This window comes from Ceratotherium simum, chromosome X, assembly GCF_057802395.1.
Source record: "Ceratotherium simum simum isolate JZ-2026a chromosome X, ASM5780239v1, whole genome shotgun sequence".
Taxonomy (NCBI): domain Eukaryota; kingdom Metazoa; phylum Chordata; class Mammalia; order Perissodactyla; family Rhinocerotidae; genus Ceratotherium; species Ceratotherium simum.
This window is the reverse complement of record NC_141940.1, coordinates 44,241,235-44,260,009: the sequence shown is the minus strand read 5'-3', so window position 1 is coordinate 44,260,009 and position 18,775 is coordinate 44,241,235. Positions and strand designations below refer to the sequence as shown.

At 41.8% G+C, this 18,775-nt stretch overlaps 1 protein-coding gene across 1 annotated transcript in view; it reads right to left on the bottom strand.

Annotated features, from left to right (window-relative positions):
• The window catches only part of BTK (Bruton tyrosine kinase), a 30,422-nt gene extending 15,210 nt beyond the window's left edge, over positions 1 to 15,212 (bottom strand). Inside the window, exons 1-5 of the mRNA XM_004440988.3 lie at positions 15,060 to 15,212; positions 6,776 to 6,946; positions 6,140 to 6,238; positions 3,910 to 3,978; positions 2,229 to 2,310 (exon numbers count right to left, since the gene is read on the bottom strand). Coding sequence (XP_004441045.1) covers positions 2,229 to 2,310; positions 3,910 to 3,978; positions 6,140 to 6,238; positions 6,776 to 6,916 — 391 coding nt within the window. The 5' untranslated portion in view covers positions 6,917 to 6,946; positions 15,060 to 15,212. The remainder of the gene's footprint in view (positions 1 to 2,228; positions 2,311 to 3,909; positions 3,979 to 6,139; positions 6,239 to 6,775; positions 6,947 to 15,059) is intronic.
• Positions 15,213 to 18,775: the final 3,563 nt, after the last annotated feature.

The following is an 18,775-nucleotide window of genomic DNA, read 5'->3' as shown; positions in this document are numbered from 1 at the left end:
CGTGTGGTCAATATGAAGAAGAAATGAGTTAATACGTGTAAAGAACTTAGAGAAGATCCTGGATCATAATAAGCACTACTGAAGTGTTTGCTCGTTTTGTATCCCCAGGTCTAAAGCAGACCTGTTACCTCAAAACATGCCAAGAACTGTACTGTGTGGTGCCAGATATTACCTATTTTTAATCTCAACATGGCCTTATTCTAGAATATCTTGCATCCAACTACAGGTGCAATTTCTGGGCTTGAGAACCAAGCAGCATAACACTATGAAATAAGCTTAGGCTTTAGAGTCATAAGACCTAGTGATGTGGCAAGAATCAGGCTCCACCACTCACTAGCTGTGTGCCCTTGAGCAAGTTACTTAATCTCTCTGAGCCTCAGTTCCCTCATCTGTAAATTGAGGAATAATGCATACTTCATAAGCTTATTGTGAAGATTAAATGAGCTAGTACATTTGAAGCACTTGGCACAGAGCCTGGTACATAGTAAGTGCTCATTAAGTGGTAGTTATTATTGTTGTTTTTAGCCCAAGGTTGCTGTGAGAATTAAATGAGGTAATAAATATAAGGTATCTAGCTCAGTGTCTGGTACATAGCAAGAATTCAATAAATGACCCTTCTCTTCCTTTCTCCTGTCTTTTTTCAGCTTGAAAAATTTGGTGATTTTTATTTTGGCCAATCATACTTGCATTCAAGGGAGTGAACAAAGCTGGTATAGCTAGCCACCGAATATCAGACTCTAAATGTTTATTAAGACAAAGGGCTGTCATGCAATAACCCAACCATGCCGTTATCAGTCTGCCATCCTTCCTGTTTCTCTAGGCAGCCTTTCCTGATGTCAACTCAACCAGTTAATCTCGCAGTCACTTGACATGTGGCTATATATACACACAAATATGCGTGCCTGCATCCTGTGCTGCAAGCATTTACAGTCAAGTTTATCTGAGCACACTGTACGGTCTATGTGAAACACTAAAACGAGGTTCAAGTTTAGGTCCTCACAAGGCAAGGAACATGAAACAGTTCCTTGGAAAATATTTATCCACAATGAGGAGATGCACAGTGCTTTACAGTTTTCCAAGTGCTTTCACATACATTACCTCAGTTGATCTTTAGGACAACCCTGGAGGTAGGTACTGCCCGCATCGTTATTATTCCTGTTTTAGAAGAAGAACCTGAGCCTCAAAGAAGTTTGCTGGCCTGCTTACCAGAAGTCACCCAGCTTATTCGTGGTAGAAGAGGGCTTGAAATCAGGTTCTCTACTTTGACATCAAGCACTCTCATAATCATCTATTTAATTTTTTGGAACTAAATATTTCATACCTAGGATTCAAAATATTAAAATAACCTTTGAATGCCACACCACACCACCCTTGTATAACCAGTGTAAAGAATGGGACTTTTTTTGTGTGTGTGTGAGGAAGATCAGCCCTGTGCTAACATCTGCCAATCCTCCTCTTTTTTTGCTGAGGAAGTCTGGCCTTGGGCTAACATCTGTGGCCATCTTCCTCCACTTTATATGGGACGCCGCCACAGCATGGCTTGCCAAGCGGTGATTTGGTGCGTGCCCGGGATCCGAACCGGCGAACCCCGGGCCGCTGCAGCAGAGCACGCGCACTTAACCGCTTGTGCCACCCGGCCGCCCCAGGGACTTTTTTATAAATAGGGAAATAGAAGTGCCTACAATTACAAAATTACACTAGAGAGATAGTGGTGGAACTGGGTTGAAACTTTTAGTCTAACCCGTGGTCTTTTTTTTTTTTTATAATTTTATTTATTTATTTATTTTTTCCCCCAAAGCCCCAGTAGATAGTTGTACATCAGAGCTGCACATCCTTCTAATTGCTGTATATGGGACGCAGCCTCAGTGTGGCCGGAGAAGCGGTGCGTCAGTGCGCGCCCAGGATCCGAACCGGGCCGCCAGCAGCGGAGTGCATGCACTTAACTGCTAAGCCATGGCGCCGGCCCTAGCCCATGGTCTTTTATTCATATGATGGAATATTAAATTCAATTGTATCACTAATATTGGAGAAAATACAATGTTTCTCTCTTTCGTGATCTCTCCCTCCCTCCCTCCCTTCCTTCATTCCTTCCTTCCTCTCTCCTTCATTCCGTCCTCTCTCTCTCTTTCTTTCTCTTTTCTTTCTCTCCCTCCCTCTCAACTTCTCTTCTTCCTTCCTTCCTTTCCTTTTTTCTTTGGAAACTAGTTTCTTTTTCAAATAATGCTCACCATTTTTGAGCTGGTGGATCCAACGCTTCCTCAGTTCTTCAGTTGGGGAGAAGACATAGAGAGGCCCTTCATCATATACAACCTGGGGCAACGGACACACAGACTTCAGCAGTTAGGATTCAGAAAAGAGAAGAAAGACTTCGAAGGAACTAATCTTAAGCTACAATTTTGTATATTTATAGTGGAGAACAAAGAAAGGCAGGGTCTTCAGTGAGCAGTGAAGCTGGGGTCATGTGAACTATCCAAGAATTCCTGAACAATTCATATCCAGGGATGCAGGACTTAGAAGCTCTTAGCTTTCTGAATACTCCTTGGTCCTCTTGACTCGTGTTTCAATTTGTGTGTAAACTTAGTTCATAATGTTTCTCTCAGCCCTTGGTGGAGACAAGATTTGTATTTATCCAAGAAAGGATATTTTATGACCTTATTAAACCTTGATTTTGAGTTTGTATAGAAGAGAATTGAAGTAATGATTTATACAACTTAAGTCTTTGTTTGTACATATGGATTATTCACTTGGATAATATAGAGCAAAATTTTAACTCATGGCTAATCCTGCCCCTGCCCCCGCCATCCAGTGGCCTCCCCTTGCCAATATTAGCTAAAATAAACCAAACTTGGAACCACAAACCTACTTCAAAAAGAGTAAAGTATATATTAAGCACTATCATCAAATCAAACAGTCAGTATTTCTGGAGCACCTCATGAGTACAAGGCATCGTGCTAGGCATTGTGGAGGAGCACAAAACATACATGATGTGGTTCCAACCTTCACAGATTTAATAGACAATACATAGTGGCCTCCAAAGTCAAATGTAAATTAGTTTTGAATTATCTACTGTTTAGCATTATCCACTAACTCAGCCAAACAACATCATCTTATTGAAAGACAACGGTATTAAAAACCATGTCTAAACCACCCTTCCTTCACAGGTTTTGTAAACTTTGATACAGTCAGGGACATGAACGAGATCCTTTTACATTTTTCTTTTTGCTTGTTAGTTTTGCTGTGCTCATAAATCCATGACAGAAAGCCCCCTCCCTGAGACTTTCCACTTCCTTTTCTGGCTTTCGCTGTTGCAGAGGGTGCTGTATTCACAACATGTGGCCTACAGAGTTCTCAGGACATAAGCCAAGTTGAAGATCGAATCTGAAGCTCTTGCTCTCCTTTATGGTTTACACTATATCTACCATGCAGATGTCTATGTGGCTCTTTAGTTATTCCAGACTAGAATAGAATTTAAGTTTATGTGTGAGTCTAATAAGCCTTCCCCATACCGAACTTCCTAATACCACTCCTTCCCTCCCCTTTTTTGTCTTTTCAACCCACATGACCACCATTAGACAGATGCCTATCTGCCTGGCAGAACCAGAAGGAAGTGAAATGCTCACTCAACAAACAGAGCATCTTTCTCAACGCAGTTACCATAGACAAGACACACCATCATAGAATTAGTGCCATTATGGAGTCTCTTTGAGGTGTAGTGACTAAAAGAAAGTATGTTAGGTTGGGAAAATAGAAAAGCAAACACACTCAGCCCATGCCAGTCTCATTTCTTGGTCCAGCCTCCTTGTGGACTTCTGTTCCCGGGAACCTAGTATCCTTCCCTTTGCCCCACACCCCATCCCTAAGGATTATATTACAGGTTGCTTTGAGAGTTGGTGAGAGAAAATACCTCACCTGGAAGGGGTAAGGGAACCTTTCAATGATTGAAATCTGCTCCATTTCACTGGACTCTTCACCCCTTCTCTGCAATGAACGAAGAATAAAGCATGGTTATTGGTTGATGCATTGCTCTTTTCTGGATGTCTTTAGGTACTGGGAGTCCTTTGCAATGGCTCCAGAAGGCTTTCCGGGGCACAGACAATGCTAATTCTTAGTAATTACTTCCTATAATCCAGTAAGGAGACATATCCGTAGGATCCAGCACATACTTGTTCAAAAAAACCTCAGGCATCTCAAATCATCGAGGAAAGTGAGGTTACTCAATAAATGGTGCTGGGACAAACATTTAACCACTAATATTGGCAGGGGGCGAGGTGGGGGGGGGGGTAGCTATTTCACACCACACACCAAAGTAAATTCTGCATGGATTCAAGAGCTTAATATAAAAAATGACACTATGAATGACTGAGAAAAAAACATAAGTGACTATGTATATAATCTTGTCGGAGGCAAGGACTTTCTACTATAATGCTGAAGGTTAGAACCACTAAGAAAAAGATGAACTAAGCTAATGGCACAGACTTTAAAACCAAGTATGGTAAAAAAAAAAATAGCTTAAACAAAATTCAAAGATAAATGAAAAACTGGAAAAAATATTTTCAACATATATTACAGTTAAGGATTAATATTCTTTTTTTTCTTTTTTTTTTTGCGAGGATGATCAGCCCTGAGCTAACATCCGTTGCTAATCCTCCTCTTTTTGCTGAGGAAGATTGGCCCTGGGCTAACATCCGTGCCCATCTTCCTCTACTTTACATGGGACACTGCCACAGCATGGCTGACAAGCAGTGCATCAGTGCGCGCCTGGGATCCGAACCTGCGAAGCCTGGGCCACCGAAGCGGAGCACGTGAACTTAAACCGCTTGCACCACCAGGCCGGCCTGAGGATTAATATTCTTAATATATCAAGATCTCTTAAAAAGTACTAGGAATAAGGTAAACATTTCAATAGAAAAATGGGCAAAAAAATTAACAAGCAGTTCACAAATGAATAAATATAAATGACCTGTAGATGTATAATCGTTCAAACTTATGATTAAAAAAAAATTTGCAAAGTAAATCAGCAATAAAATACCATTTTTCTTGGCTGTCAAATTAGCAAATATTTAAGATATCTGGCATTGGAAAGAATGTAGAGAAATAGATGCTCTCATATACAGCTTGTAGGAATGCATGAAATTCAAATTCCACTTCTAGAAAATAAAAACGATAAAAATAACCAAAGTGTACATATTTCATAAAGAGAACAACAAAATTTTACTTCTAGGAGGTTATTATAAGGAAAAGAATAAGAAAAGTACATAAAGATGTATGCAAGGATGTTCCTCTCAATGTGGTTTATAGTATCAAGTAATTGGAAACACTTAAATAGAAGATTGGTTAAACAAATTACAATATATCCATGATAGGGAATACTATGCAGTCATGAAAATCATGCTATTAAAGAGTATCTATTGTCATGGGAAAAAGTTTTCATATATTGTTAAATTGAAAAAGTAGGTTACAAAGCAAGATGTGTAGTATGAGTCTATGTTTTAAATATATAACATATATATTAGTGTGGGTGTACATGTTGCTAGTGGAGAAAAACACCTGTAAGTCTATACACCAGCATGTTAATAGTTGTTTTAGTTGGATAATGGGATTATGCATGATTTTATCTTCCTTTTTTGTGCTTTTTCATATTTTCCAGAGTTTCTATAATAAATATGCATTACTCTTGTAATCAGGAAAATAAATAAATGATATTAAAAAAAATCAACTCAGAAGTCAGTAGGTGGTATGCCCTGGAGAGGCTCTGGGAAATGAGAGGAGACTAAACAGTGAGCTATTAAAGAATCTCACATGACTCAGAGCCCTAGGATTCCAGCTTTCAGACTAACTCAAGCCTGTAAATCTGATCCAGGGAAGTGAGGCAGTAGAACAAATCATCTCTGATCAGTTTGAAAACTTGATATGATATCGTCTTAAGTTGGTGTTACAAGTTTTCCAGATTGAGTTCTTCTGCACCTGGTGGACAGATGCTGAGACTCAGTATAACCAGTACGTGGAAGAGTGAGGAATTTTATAAGGGAGCTTTACTGTGTTCCGCATTGCACAGCGTCACCAGTTTATTTACAGAGAATTGAAGTATTCCAAGTTTCTTAACAGCCCCACCCCTGCTCTGACAATGGTCTCTTCTTACCGGAATCTGTCTTTCAGGGGGAGGATTTTTTTCAGGAACCACTGTTTCAACGCAGGTGATCTTCTCAACATCTATTGAACCCTTCTTACTGCCTCTTCTCTGAGAAAGAGAATGAGGAAGAAAATGGAGAAAGATTAAGAGTGATTAAGCAACTAGATGATTAGATTTTGTTATCTAATCATTTAACCTAGTGAGGTGACACCTGCACTCTATATCAAGACCTGTCATTTTGAAAAAAAAGCAAACAAGCAACTTCCAGATCTATCCATCTAACCTTTTTTGACTACCAGATGGAGGACAAATACTATGTAAGAGTGGATGACTGTATGTGCCTTTACCATAAAAAATAAGGAAGCAATTTCCACATTGTGGATTTCATTCTCAGCATTCATTTAATGAGTGCTCACTAACTGTGAGATTCCATGGTAAGGTTTCCCCCATGGCTTCTTAGCATCTTTGAATTTTTGCCCCAGTATGGCTGTAGTTAGTTCTAGGCTAGGAAACATTTTGCTGGGTTTGAAATGTGCTTAGGTCTCTTCCACCTCCCTCCTCCGACCAAAGAGGATCTACCTCTTCCCCCAAGGAAGATCTAAGTCCAAGTCCTTGATAATCAGGTTTCACAGCAAAGAAACTTACCCCGCGTTCAAAGTCATACTCATAGTAGGAAAGTTTTTGCACGGTCAAGAGAAAGAGGCGCTTCTTGAAGTTTAAAGGTGATGTTTTCTTTTTCTGCTGGGATCGCTTCAGAAAGATGCTCTCCAGTATCACTGCAGCCATAGCTTCTCTTTTCTGGAGCTCACTTGTGTGCTGTTGACAATGAAAGTTCTTGAGGACCCAGCACATTAATACTCATCCCTCCTGATCGCCCCTTAGCCTAGCCACCTAGTTTCAAATGAAACAGAAATGTGCAAAGCTAACAAAGAGCCTTCTTCCTACCTTGAGGTCTTCCTTCCACAACCCCCACTCTGTCAGTTTTCTGGTATGATGGATGCACATTGAATTGGGGGGATTCTATATTGTGAGCTCACGTAAACTGGCAACGGAATAATGCAATGGAATGCTTGCATAAGGCAATGGAATGCTCTGGATGTCAAGTGACATGTATCTGTGTGCTTGGTAATGTCTAGAGGCAGCTTTATACTAACCACCCTTTTATGATACGTGCAGAATCTGTGAACAGCAAAAGTCTCTGTGCAGCTGTTGACTCTGATATCCCCAGAAGGGATAATGCAGGTGCCAGAACTCCACTGAGGCAGATATTGGACTTTCACTTCCCAGTTTCCTAGACAGTGAATGTAATTTTTCAAACATTGTCCCACTGGGGGCTATAACCAAGGGGTCTAATAAGGATATGGAGGCTGCACCTGCAGTTCTGGACATACACTAACTGCCGCCCAACCGATTTTGCCCATCACCCACTGGCTGAGCTACAAAGGATAGAAGCTTTGTTCTAAAATTGAAAAACAATTTTTGGGGAGGGAGTTGTTTTTGTTTTTTGGTGTTTCCTCTCCTTTTTGCTTAGATTAGTTCTTTCAGACAGCATCATGCAAAAGTGACGCAACTGTCTTACTCTTATGAATGCCATCTCTGATCATTTATGAAAAGTAACTTGTTTAGCCTCTCTAAACTTAACAATTCTCCAGAAAAATTCAGGTTAGGTAACTGAAATACAGAAAGGCAAAGAAAGTTACAAGTCACCATTGGTTTTTTTATTCACACGAAACACTTCATATCAGTTTTTTGCTTCAAGTCTTTGCATGAGCTTATATTACTAATTCTAAACCTTAATTAGAAAGATAAAGAGAAAATATAAATACTGTCACAAAAACGGAGCACTGAATAAATACTGAAAAAATCACTACCATCACCCTGCAAGTTTTGTTAGAGGTGAGTTTTTTCATAAGGGGGGGTGGGATTTATTTTTTAAACTAAACTCCTTATGCTTTTGGCGGCACCATGGAAGCAGAATAAATAAGGTAAGCAGTTTTTTCTACTTGTCAAGAACAGATTATTGCTCACACCAAGAAAGCAAGGGAGTAGTTTTTATTGAAGCCTGAGAGTATCCACACCGTTATTTCGCTCTTTCTTGTGGTATAGAAGGTTCTATTGTCATGCTGAGGGAGACAAAAATAGGTTAAAGGAACACCAGGGATGTTCTCTTTGCCACCTATCCACCATGTGGATGCCACTGTCTTCTGCTGGTGGATTAGTTCAATGGTTTATAAATGATCTTTTGAGAAAAACTGGGCAAAGTAGCAAACCTTTCCCTATACCCTGCCACACAGCTCTCTTCTCTGACTCCTTGGTTTAAACAGTCTCTCACAGGAGTGACAAACTGACAAGGGTTTAGAACCAGTCGTTTCTAACATTTGGATTCAGCTCGAACTCCAAAGAGATTTCTTTTAACACTAAAATTATTCATTTACCCAGATGTAATGGTAACCAAATAATAGCACTCTATTTTTAGGAACTGCCAACTCATCAAGATCCCTGTACTAATATCACACTTGTTCCCACGGTGAATTCCAATTATGTACCTCTGCACAATCAAAGACTCAAATTACAGAAGACAAAATAAAACCCTAAAGAAATTGAGTGGCCTGACCAGAAATTGGATCAGAAGCATCCCAACAAACCGTGTCCAGTTGTACTTCTTATAGCTGAGTAAAGCACACCCAGCATTTTACCTTTAGTTTTGTTGCGAGCTCTTGGTGGTTACACTCCCTGCTGAGACCTAGCATCTGCTTCAGTCTTGGCCTCTGCTCTTAATTCCTATAAGACAGTTCCTTCTGGAAGCTTCATTTGCTCTTTTCTTTTTTAGAACAAATCCAGTTTGTACAAGAGGAAGCCTTCCTCTCTTTCAAGCGGCTGTGTTAGGGTAAAGTTTAGTGCTGGTCTAAGTATGAGGAAGTAAGTAAGCCTCTCACTAGCCATCGCCCCTCTGAGCAATGGGTGAAATGGCCTCTACCTCTAGATCACTGAGCTGGAGGATTACCGGGATCTCCACGGTCTGATGGCCCCTTCTTTGACTGCTTTCCCTTTATTCCTTGTGATCCAGTCCAGACACACACAGCCTGAAAATGTAGTAGTTCTTCCTTAGTCACCACTGGTCCATCCACCAACGATGTGAAAGGAGAGGCATTCGTCTTTATGTCTTCTTGAAGGTTGGTGTGTTGGACACTCTGCATTAGAGGTTAGCTGCAGGGTGTTTTAGGTACTTATTGTGGAAGGTTCTAATTTTTTTTGGTAACAATTTCAGCAGCCTACAGAGTCAATTCAACCACAAAAGATGCACCATGAGGACTGACCCTGCACCTCACTCAGGGGGTGGGGGTGGCGGTGGGGGTGGAAACGGAAGTGACATGAGTGTTACACACACACACACACTTACACACGCACACTGTTGTTCGTATAGAGAAAGAAAGAGGAGGAGGGAAAAGAATAGAAAGACACAGAGCTCCTCATTTAAAATATAGATTTCCAGCATTATAATGTTCTCTTTAGTAAACTACAAATGCAAGGACTTTCATGTGGCCACCTTTTGCAGCCTCCCAGCTCCCTACGAGCAGCAGAATTCAGAAAGAGGATGCTTGTTAGTAAGAGCTCAGCCATCTTACAAACGGCATTATGCCAAGGAATTAATATAAATAGCACTTGCAGGATCAGTAAACTAAACCACCTTCGGTTCCTATCTTTGCTGGTGCTAAGGTAAAACACTATTAGGGACAATACCAGAGCAAAATTCAGAAAAATACACTGCCTGCCGATGATTGGGAAGAGTCCAGGAGATGCCAGTTAGAAATAACCAGTCAGTCATAGTTCAAATAACTACTTAGCCAGAATATCCAAGAAGCAGTGTTTTCTCTTTATTTCTCCTTTAAAGCATTACTTAACTGCCCAGCAAGTTTCTGGCCATTCCCTTTTCTCCCCAGGGGAATGGAAGGGCACTCCTGTTTCTCTCAGTGCAGTGTACCCGTCAGGCATTTCACACGCGTCGTTTCATTCATTCCTCATAACAAACAGATGAGGAAAGTGAGACTTGTGAAGGTTATATGACTTGCCCAGCCTCATCCATCTGTGACTCCACAGCCCTTGCTGTTTCTGTGGTACCTCATTGCCTCTCAGAGGGATTTTTTTTTTTGGCTTCACGTGGTGTGATGTCATCCACCTCAGTACCTTGTCATTCCCCATGGCTATCGTCAAAGAGCACTTGGGGGAGACCTCTCTGCATCTTCTAGGCACATTTGGCAAAAGAGGAAATGATAGAGTACAGGAGATAAGAGAGAATTCAGGATCCTGGGGCACTTTCCTCTGCAATATTCCTCCAGGCTAGAAAGGATGATTTGTCTCTGTTAACTGTTAACTGTACTTTTTCCCACATAAGGACTCTTCTCAGTCCCGCCAGGTTTTCTCACATTTTCCTTTAAATCTTCCGCAAGGAGATCCTAACTGGTAGATTCCTAGAGTCACTCGCTGTTTCCTTTTCAGAATTTGTCATTGTCGATGGCATAAAAGCACAGCATTTAGGTGAAACAGCCATTCTTTGTCCCTAGGGTTATCATTGCTTACTGTGAGTATAAAACTTTGATTGAATGTACTTTCTTTTATAGTATGAAATATTGCAAATAGATGGATAGTACAGAGAATAACATTACACTCATATACTCACTACTTAGCTCTATAGAATCCTAACATTGTGCCATAATTGCTTCTGGTGTTTTTTAGAAATAAAATATTATCCATAGAGTCAAAACCTCCTTGTGTACTCCTCCTCAATTGGTCCCCTCCCCTCTTAGGGGTTACCAATATCTTGAATTTGATGTTTCTCATTCCTAGGCATGTTTTTCCATTATTACTACATATGTAAGTATTCATAAAAGATATTTAGTATTGGTTTGCATGTCTTACATTTTTATATAAGTGGTACATATTCTTCAGCAACTTACTTTTTTTCTCAAGGTAATGTTTTATGACTTATTTATCTTGGTACCTCTAGTTTATACATTTTAATTCATTTTTATATGCATAAAGTATTCTATATGATGAATACATCACATTTTATTTATTCATTCTCCTATTGATTGTTATTCAGGTTGTTTGTTTTCAATTATAAACAGTGCTGCCATGGACATTCTTGTACACATGATCATAGTTTTCTACTCTCAGAATGAATTCTCAGTTACCTCAAAGTGGCAAACCCAGATCCAGCCTATCTGTTGCACTTGGTATTACCCCTTGTTCCCTTCGCAGTCCTGTCTTCCTGATGCTTTACTATGAAATCTGGTAGAATTATCAACTGTCTCTAATTAGAGTAGAGGATGACTGATGGGCTAAATTGGGCCTACCAAATATCTGCTCAGTCCCTAGAAGCATCTCTCAGGTTCTGATTGAGATTTTGATTGAGAATTTCCTGGCCTTGGAACCAGAAGAGAAGTCTTCTTTAAAATATCATAACCATAGCAACAAAGATACCTAATTGCTCTTGTTAAGTTCCCAAGAAGTTCTACTTACTTCCCAGTGAAACCTAATTATTTGATGATAAGCTTCAGGGTCAGTGCTACAGGTGACCAAATTTGTGGTGAAGACTTTCCAGCCAAAATCAGTTTTCTGGCTGTCTGCTAACCAGGGAAATTCTCATCTGCTGTAGTGATTTCTAAGACATCTTGGGGCTCTGGTTCTTTTCCAACATTTCATGTTGTTAACATTTTACATCTTTCTTCTCTGGTTTTAGAAACTTCTGGGTCTCTGTGATTCATCATCTCTTCTGCCCTGTACTAAAGACAATAGATTCTGGCCAAGTGATGATGAAAGGAGAGCCAGATAGCCAATCTGCAAGTTGACACTCTGCATCATGTTGGTGGTAATACATTTGGCATCATCCCTCTGCCCTGAGGGTGACTGCTGGGGTGTCCATCTTTCACTCTGAACTTATGTGTCCCTTTGACCTTCTTTTTCAGTTTAGTTTTTGCTTTCCCTGGATTAAATGTTTGTTTTTTCCTCCAATATTAAAATAACACATGTTCATTATAGAAAATGTTTGAAGTACAGAAATATGAAAAAGAAAGCATCAATTATAAGCTCATAATCCAGAGGCATTAATATTCGGGCATATTACTTTCCATTTTTTTCTGCACATTTTTCTTATATTTGAGATAGTATTGCACATACTATTTGTAGTTTGCTTATTCTTCTTAACATTATCTATCTATCCATCCATCCATCCATCCATCCATCCATCTAACACTCCTTTTCCCCCCAAATATTTAAAGTTCTTATTTAACATTATTTCTGATTATTTTCCCATGATATTAGGATCTCTATATAAGCATCATTTACCAAGTCAAAAAGTATGTGCATTTTGCATTTTGAAACATAGTGACAAAATAGTTTCCAGAAACATTGCACTAATTTCTACTTCGAATAGCAGTTTTTGAGAGACTGCTTTCCGCACGCCTTTATCTCTTATCTGCTCCATTTCTAATCAGTTTTTTACTCTGTTTTTATTGCAGACAAATCTGTTTTTGCATTGAGCCAGTGATCTTGAAGTCCAGTACCTTCCAACCTCCAACTTGTCTGAAATTTAACTTCTCTTGACTCCCTAGAATTTCTTTCTTCTAGGGATGAGCTAATAGACTATGGTTCATTTTCATTTCAGGGAGGCAAGACAGTGAACTGAGCTTCTTGAGGGTAAGATAACCAACATTAACCCTATGGGCATCTGGTGATGGCTCTCAGAGAGTGAGGAGGAAAGCCTGGGGTTAAGGCTTTTGTGTTTCCAGCGCTCTCTGTACACCCTCGGTCAGTGCACACGAACCTCCAGAGAAACTGAAAGTCACACGTGGCCCATTTGTTTCAGGGTCCTCAGAGGAGTTCTCCCTCCCCCTCCCTTGATGGCTTCATTTGCATAACCAAGCAGCTTTGGAGTGAATTAGGTCAAGGTCTCCTCTCTAGCTTCTTGTTGAGCACTGCCTCACTGAAAATTCTAGCTCTGCCTTATTCCCAAGAGTTAGCAATCACATCTCGGCATCACTGGGTGAAAAGCAGCAGCTATCTGATGACTCTTTGGAGAACACTCAAAGTGGTTTTCAAAAGCCATATCTTCCCCTTATACCTAAGTCACTTCCTGGTATGGGTCTAGTACACTGAAAGGAAACTCACTATAGGAAATTTGCTCAAATGGAAATAGTAAATCATAGTGATGATAATTTAAAATTACACCAAGACCCCAGAGGTGGATGGAAAGTTGCACTAGTTCACACCATAAGGAGTTTACAGAGGATTCTAAACAAACACATAACCAGCCATAAGCAACAGGAATTTGGACTGTAACACAAGCAGATAGTTTAAATAGTCTGAATATAAAAAGGGTCAGGATAGAGCCAATAGGACTAGCCCTAAGGGATATTGCTTCGGTAGAATGCTTTAGGTTCCATGAGTATTTGCATTTTGTGGCTTATTTGGAGGGTGAGATTGTTTTATCACATAACAGGCTCCAGAGAGGCTGTAGTACCCTTGGTTCAGGGGTTTGGCATGCAAAATGAGGGAAGGAGCAGAACTAGCATAAAACTAACAGCACAGAGGACAGCCTCTGAGCTGCAGAGACCCCTGCCTCTGGGCTTTGCAGCTGCCCTGCTTCTGGAAATGCACAGCATAGGATAGAGACCTTGAGCTTGGAGAGCTGGGTGGCCAGGAAACTGGACCAGGATTCTATCTGGAGGTCCAGCAACTCATCCAAGGATGTCTTGATCAGGGCCAGCAATCCCTTTTATTCTAAATGCCACACTATTTGCTCTAGGCAGGCCCTCTGGGGATACTGGCAGGTCTCAGGCAGAACAAAAATAATAGCAAACCTTGAGATATTAGCACTTACTATTGCCAGGCCCCGTTTTAACTGCTTTTACATGTATTAACACAGTTGCTGCTCACAACTATCCTACGGGGAACATACTAGGCAAGTCGGGGGAAAGGGAAAAGGGGAAAGAGCAGGGGAAGAAAGGGGCAAGAACAATTCAACGCAATTCAACGATGATTTATTAAGCACTGACTCTGTTCTAGGGGATGTGGTAATGAACAAAATAAAGGAGGAAATAAAGAAGAGAGGATATAGGTAGAGAAAGGAGGGAGAGGAGGATGAGGAGAAGGAGGAGGGGGATGGAGAGGAGGAGAGGAGAGGAAAAGAGAGGAGAAATGATGAAGACAAGAGAAGAAAAAGCCGTGCACATGGCAGGCAATGGTAATAGGAAAAACCTTCCCCATGACCTCAGGGGTTGGCCACACTGTCTGGGCTGAGGCTGAGGCTGCTTTCTTCTGGCCAAGTCTCTTACCCACTATTACCACGAGGTTGGCGCATACAATGCTTCCAACAAGCTAGCTTTGATCCTGGCAACAGTGACCCAATGCAGCCTGAGGCAGGTGGCCTACACCCTGGTTTGGCCGGTGCCTTTCCCCAGTTTACAAAGGTAACGGCCTATTGCGGCATGTGAGCTTTTACGGTTTTCTCAGACAATCTGCCTCTTTGAATTTCTTCTAAGGGCCTCATTGATACAAGTATACATTTTGGGTCTTCAAGCAATATTTGACCAAAGGGCTTATTTTTATCCTACTGCCACCGGCAGTATTACTTTTCTGCCAAGTTTTGCAGAGGTGACCCACTCCAACATTTGCTACATGTTCAGATGGTCACCTCATGTCACTTTTTTCTTTTTGTTCCCCCCACACCCTCCTCAGAAAGGACCCTTACAGTCCCTTCTGACCATCGGAATGGGCCGCCAGGGCCTTGTGCTGATGACACTCCCACCCTCCGTCAGCCTCCTCCGCCAGCAGACTACATGGCACCAGCCATGCTTTCTCTCTGGCCTTCAGGGATCCCATGAAAGCTACTTGCTGCTGCTGCCCAGCCCCTGCCATGCCCCAGACCCACCTCAGTCCTGACTTAATGCAGGTTGCTTCCCAGATGCATTGAGATGCCAGGACTTTGAAGGTGGGACTCGATCTCAGAAGACACTGGCCCTGGAGACATATTCTTACAGTCCAGAGAGGAAGGACAGTCTGAGCAAACCCCACCCTTTCACAGCCACTCAGTTCCCTTTTTTTGTTTCCTGACTTAAACCAATGTCTTTTTTTTTTCTTCTTCTCAGCAGCATGGTATCTGGTTCCCTGCTGCTGTCCCTATTCCACCCCCCAGCTGTCCCCGCCCTTCATTTGCTTGGGACCTCTGACACTACTATCTTGAGTCCGCTCTGAAAGAACCCTTCTCAACATTACTGAGGCCACTGAGACTCTAGATGGGGTTTGTTTGAGCAGACAGGTCGTCAGGCTGACCTCCCCGAGATAAAGGGACGACACACCTAAAGGACTGTGAGGATGGTCAGCACAGGGAGCGGAGACTTACAGGAAAGAGGAGAAATGCAGACCTGCAAAGACAAAACAAAGGGACCAAAGAGGAAGAGTGTCTTTAGAGTCTCATGTCCTCTAAGGCAGAGCAGACTCGGGGTCTCAGAGTGAAACTTGATAGTGAAAGATGGAGTGCTCATGAAGGGACCCCAAAGTACAGAGCCTGACAGAGGTAGAGACAAGACTTCCCCCTGCTGAGTCATTTTCTAAGAAAGCATTTTTTCTACAGATAAAAATGTCTGAATGTGAGCCCACGCAAAGACTTGTGCCCTTCCCCATTTTCTGTGGATGTTGATTTTCTCCATTTAAGATTCTGCCTCAGGGATTAACTCTTAATTTACACCTTTCCCTTTAATCCTGTAAAGTGATAAACCAGACAAGGTATGTTTCTTGAAGCCTGAATGTTTCCTCAGCCACCTCCTAGCCTATGTTCTAGCAGCAATCTTCTCCCGGAGGATTCTCCTAGGAAATGTAGACACCACTGGCAGAGCCCCTGGTGACTGATCTGCTTGCCCACCTTGACACATCAGGCACTGCCATCTTTACTTGCCCCAGGCGCTGTATCCAAATGTAGAATCAGATCACAGATCTCACTAGAAATCCATCAGAAGTTTTCAGGCAACATGCTTTTTTTAAAAGGCATTTTGTAGCATAGTGAGTGGTTAATCCTCACCTCTGCACAAGATAGATAGGCAGCAAGTGTTGCATGATCTTCCTATTTCACTGACAATTTTTCACTAGCCACCCCCTGAACAGCTGCTCCAATCACCTGCCTGAGAGTTGGTCACAGACATTTGCCTTCCCTCCCCTTTTCTTTAGTTAGATGCTACTTGTTGTCACATGCCTTGGCCCTTCTCAAGGTCCATCTTGGGGTGGAGACTGGGAATTGATAGGCATACAATGGGGGATCTGGACAAGGGAGAACAAGACAAGGGAAAGGGGAAAGTAAACCTAGGCACTTCTTCACTCTCTGCCCATGAGCAATCTCCTACACACTTGGCTAGATGACAGAAGGACTGAACCCAAATAGAGCAAATGGATGGCCTAGTGTCACCTCAAAAGATTCCCGATGTAATATAAGGTTCTATTCTTGGTGCTATCCTGTTCAACATTTTTATTAATGACCTTTGAGGAAGATATAGCAAGTAGCCTAACTAATCCATGAATGGCCCAAGGCTGTTGTGAGCTAGACTGGATGACAAAACCAGAGCAATCAGTTTCCAAAAGATCTTGATTACCTGCTGTGATAAGCCAACTTCAACGAAGTGTAATTTACCAGGGCTAAGGGTCATGTCCCATCTCATAACTGGGCACCGACATTGAACTTCAAAGGACTCCAGGTGAAAAGGAGATAGCAGTAGCATTTGGGAAAATGGTTCAGAGGTTTTTGCTGATAGTAATCAAGAGAAATGTCATGTCAGTAACATGGCTGCCAGAAAAATCCAAGGTGATATTAGGCTTCCTTATAGAAGTAAAATATGTAGACAAAGGTAAGTGAACAGGCCACTTACTCTGCAAGGCCAGGTCATATCTAGATCCTGTGTTCAGTTCTGAGTACCTCTTCTCAGGGGAAATTAATGAGCAGGAGCATGTCCAAAACAGAGACCAGGATTGGTGAAGGGAATCAAAACCAAAGTCATGTGACACGAGGTGTGATAGAAAGAACTAAGATTGATTAGACTAAGAGGGGTCATGTTCACTGTCTTCATATTTCCATGTTACTAACATCAAAAACCTCTACAAACATCTCAAAGGCCAGTGAGACTGCCTAAGAGCCTGGAAAGAAGAAGAAAATGCTGTGAGACTATGGGCTGGCTGTTTGGCAGAGAAACTTTTAGGAAATACAGCAGGTAGTGGTAATGCTTTTATTATCTTTTTCCCAGAGACCATCCAACAAAAAGGGGATGATCAGAGAATCAGCTCTGGACCCATGGGTGTTCCTGGAGGGTTATGCAAGCAGGAGACCTCAGGTTTTCATAGTTCCTTAACCCATAATCCACTGGCACCTCCTCCTGTCTCTATGCTCAATTCTCTCTCCTCATCATCCTATACCCTGCAGATGCCCTGCTTCCCCTGTGTGATATCACTGTTAAGTGCAAGGCTGTGGTGTTAGTTATCTGGGATCAAATTCCAGCTCCACAAAATAACCACCTGTGTGACTTTGGATAAAGGAACTTAATACCTCTTGTGCCTCAGTTTCCTCACCTGCTAAATAATAATAATGGTACATGGGGTAGTATGTAAGGTGATTAGGAAAATTCCTGGCATATAATAAGTGCTCAATAATTAGCTATTAGCTATTAATTAGCTATTACAATTACCAGGACACAAAAGCAATACTGTATAATGGTAAAGGAACCCAGGCTCTGGAATCAGATCACCTGTGTTTGTATCCTGGCTCCACTAAATACTATCACACTGGGAAAATCGTTTAACAGCCTACAGTCTCAATTTCCTCATCTGTAAAATGGGAATAATAGTACCACCTACCTCCTAGAATTACTGTGAGAATTCTATGAGAGAATCCATTTTAAATGCTCAGTACCCTGCAGTCTTTCTCTGCTGGACTCTCTTGAAACCTAGCACATGCCTTCTGCCAGGTATGGAGGGAAGGGAAGAGCTGCTGGATATTTTCTATCTCTTGGCCTGATTATTGCTATTGCAGGAGCTGAACAATTTCATTGTATCTTTTCAGAACTTAGAGCAGCCAACTTGCTCCCTCAACAAAAGGGGGCTGCTTTAATGCTGATCATTACTCCTTCTTTACAAAGTACTTAGTCTGTAATAACACATTTACGAGCATGAGCGTGATTATTTGATTATTGTATACCTTCCCTAGAACAGTGCTTGCCACAAAATAGGCATTCGATAAACATTTGTTGAACAGACCAGCTGGCCATGTGATTGATGAACTAGAGCACTGACTTCCTCCAAGCCTTCAGTGAACCAGCAGTTCGCTGTGAAAGATGTTCCCAGTGTCCTCGAAGTGGAACAGGAATGGAAGATGGAGGTGGAGGGCCCCTCCACTAGACCCTAGTCCTGGCTTCCCTCAGGGATAGGGACAGGGAGGCCGGAGGGTCTGGAAAGGGCACTGCTTCCTTCACTTAACGCTGCTACGCAGCAGCTTCCCCAAAAGTGAAGAAGTCAGGAAAAGTTGCAAAGCTGGGGGGCGGGAGGAAGTCGAAGAGAGCGGATCACCCTCAGGCTGACCCTTTCTTTAAGCTCCCGCCCACAGCTCCGAAT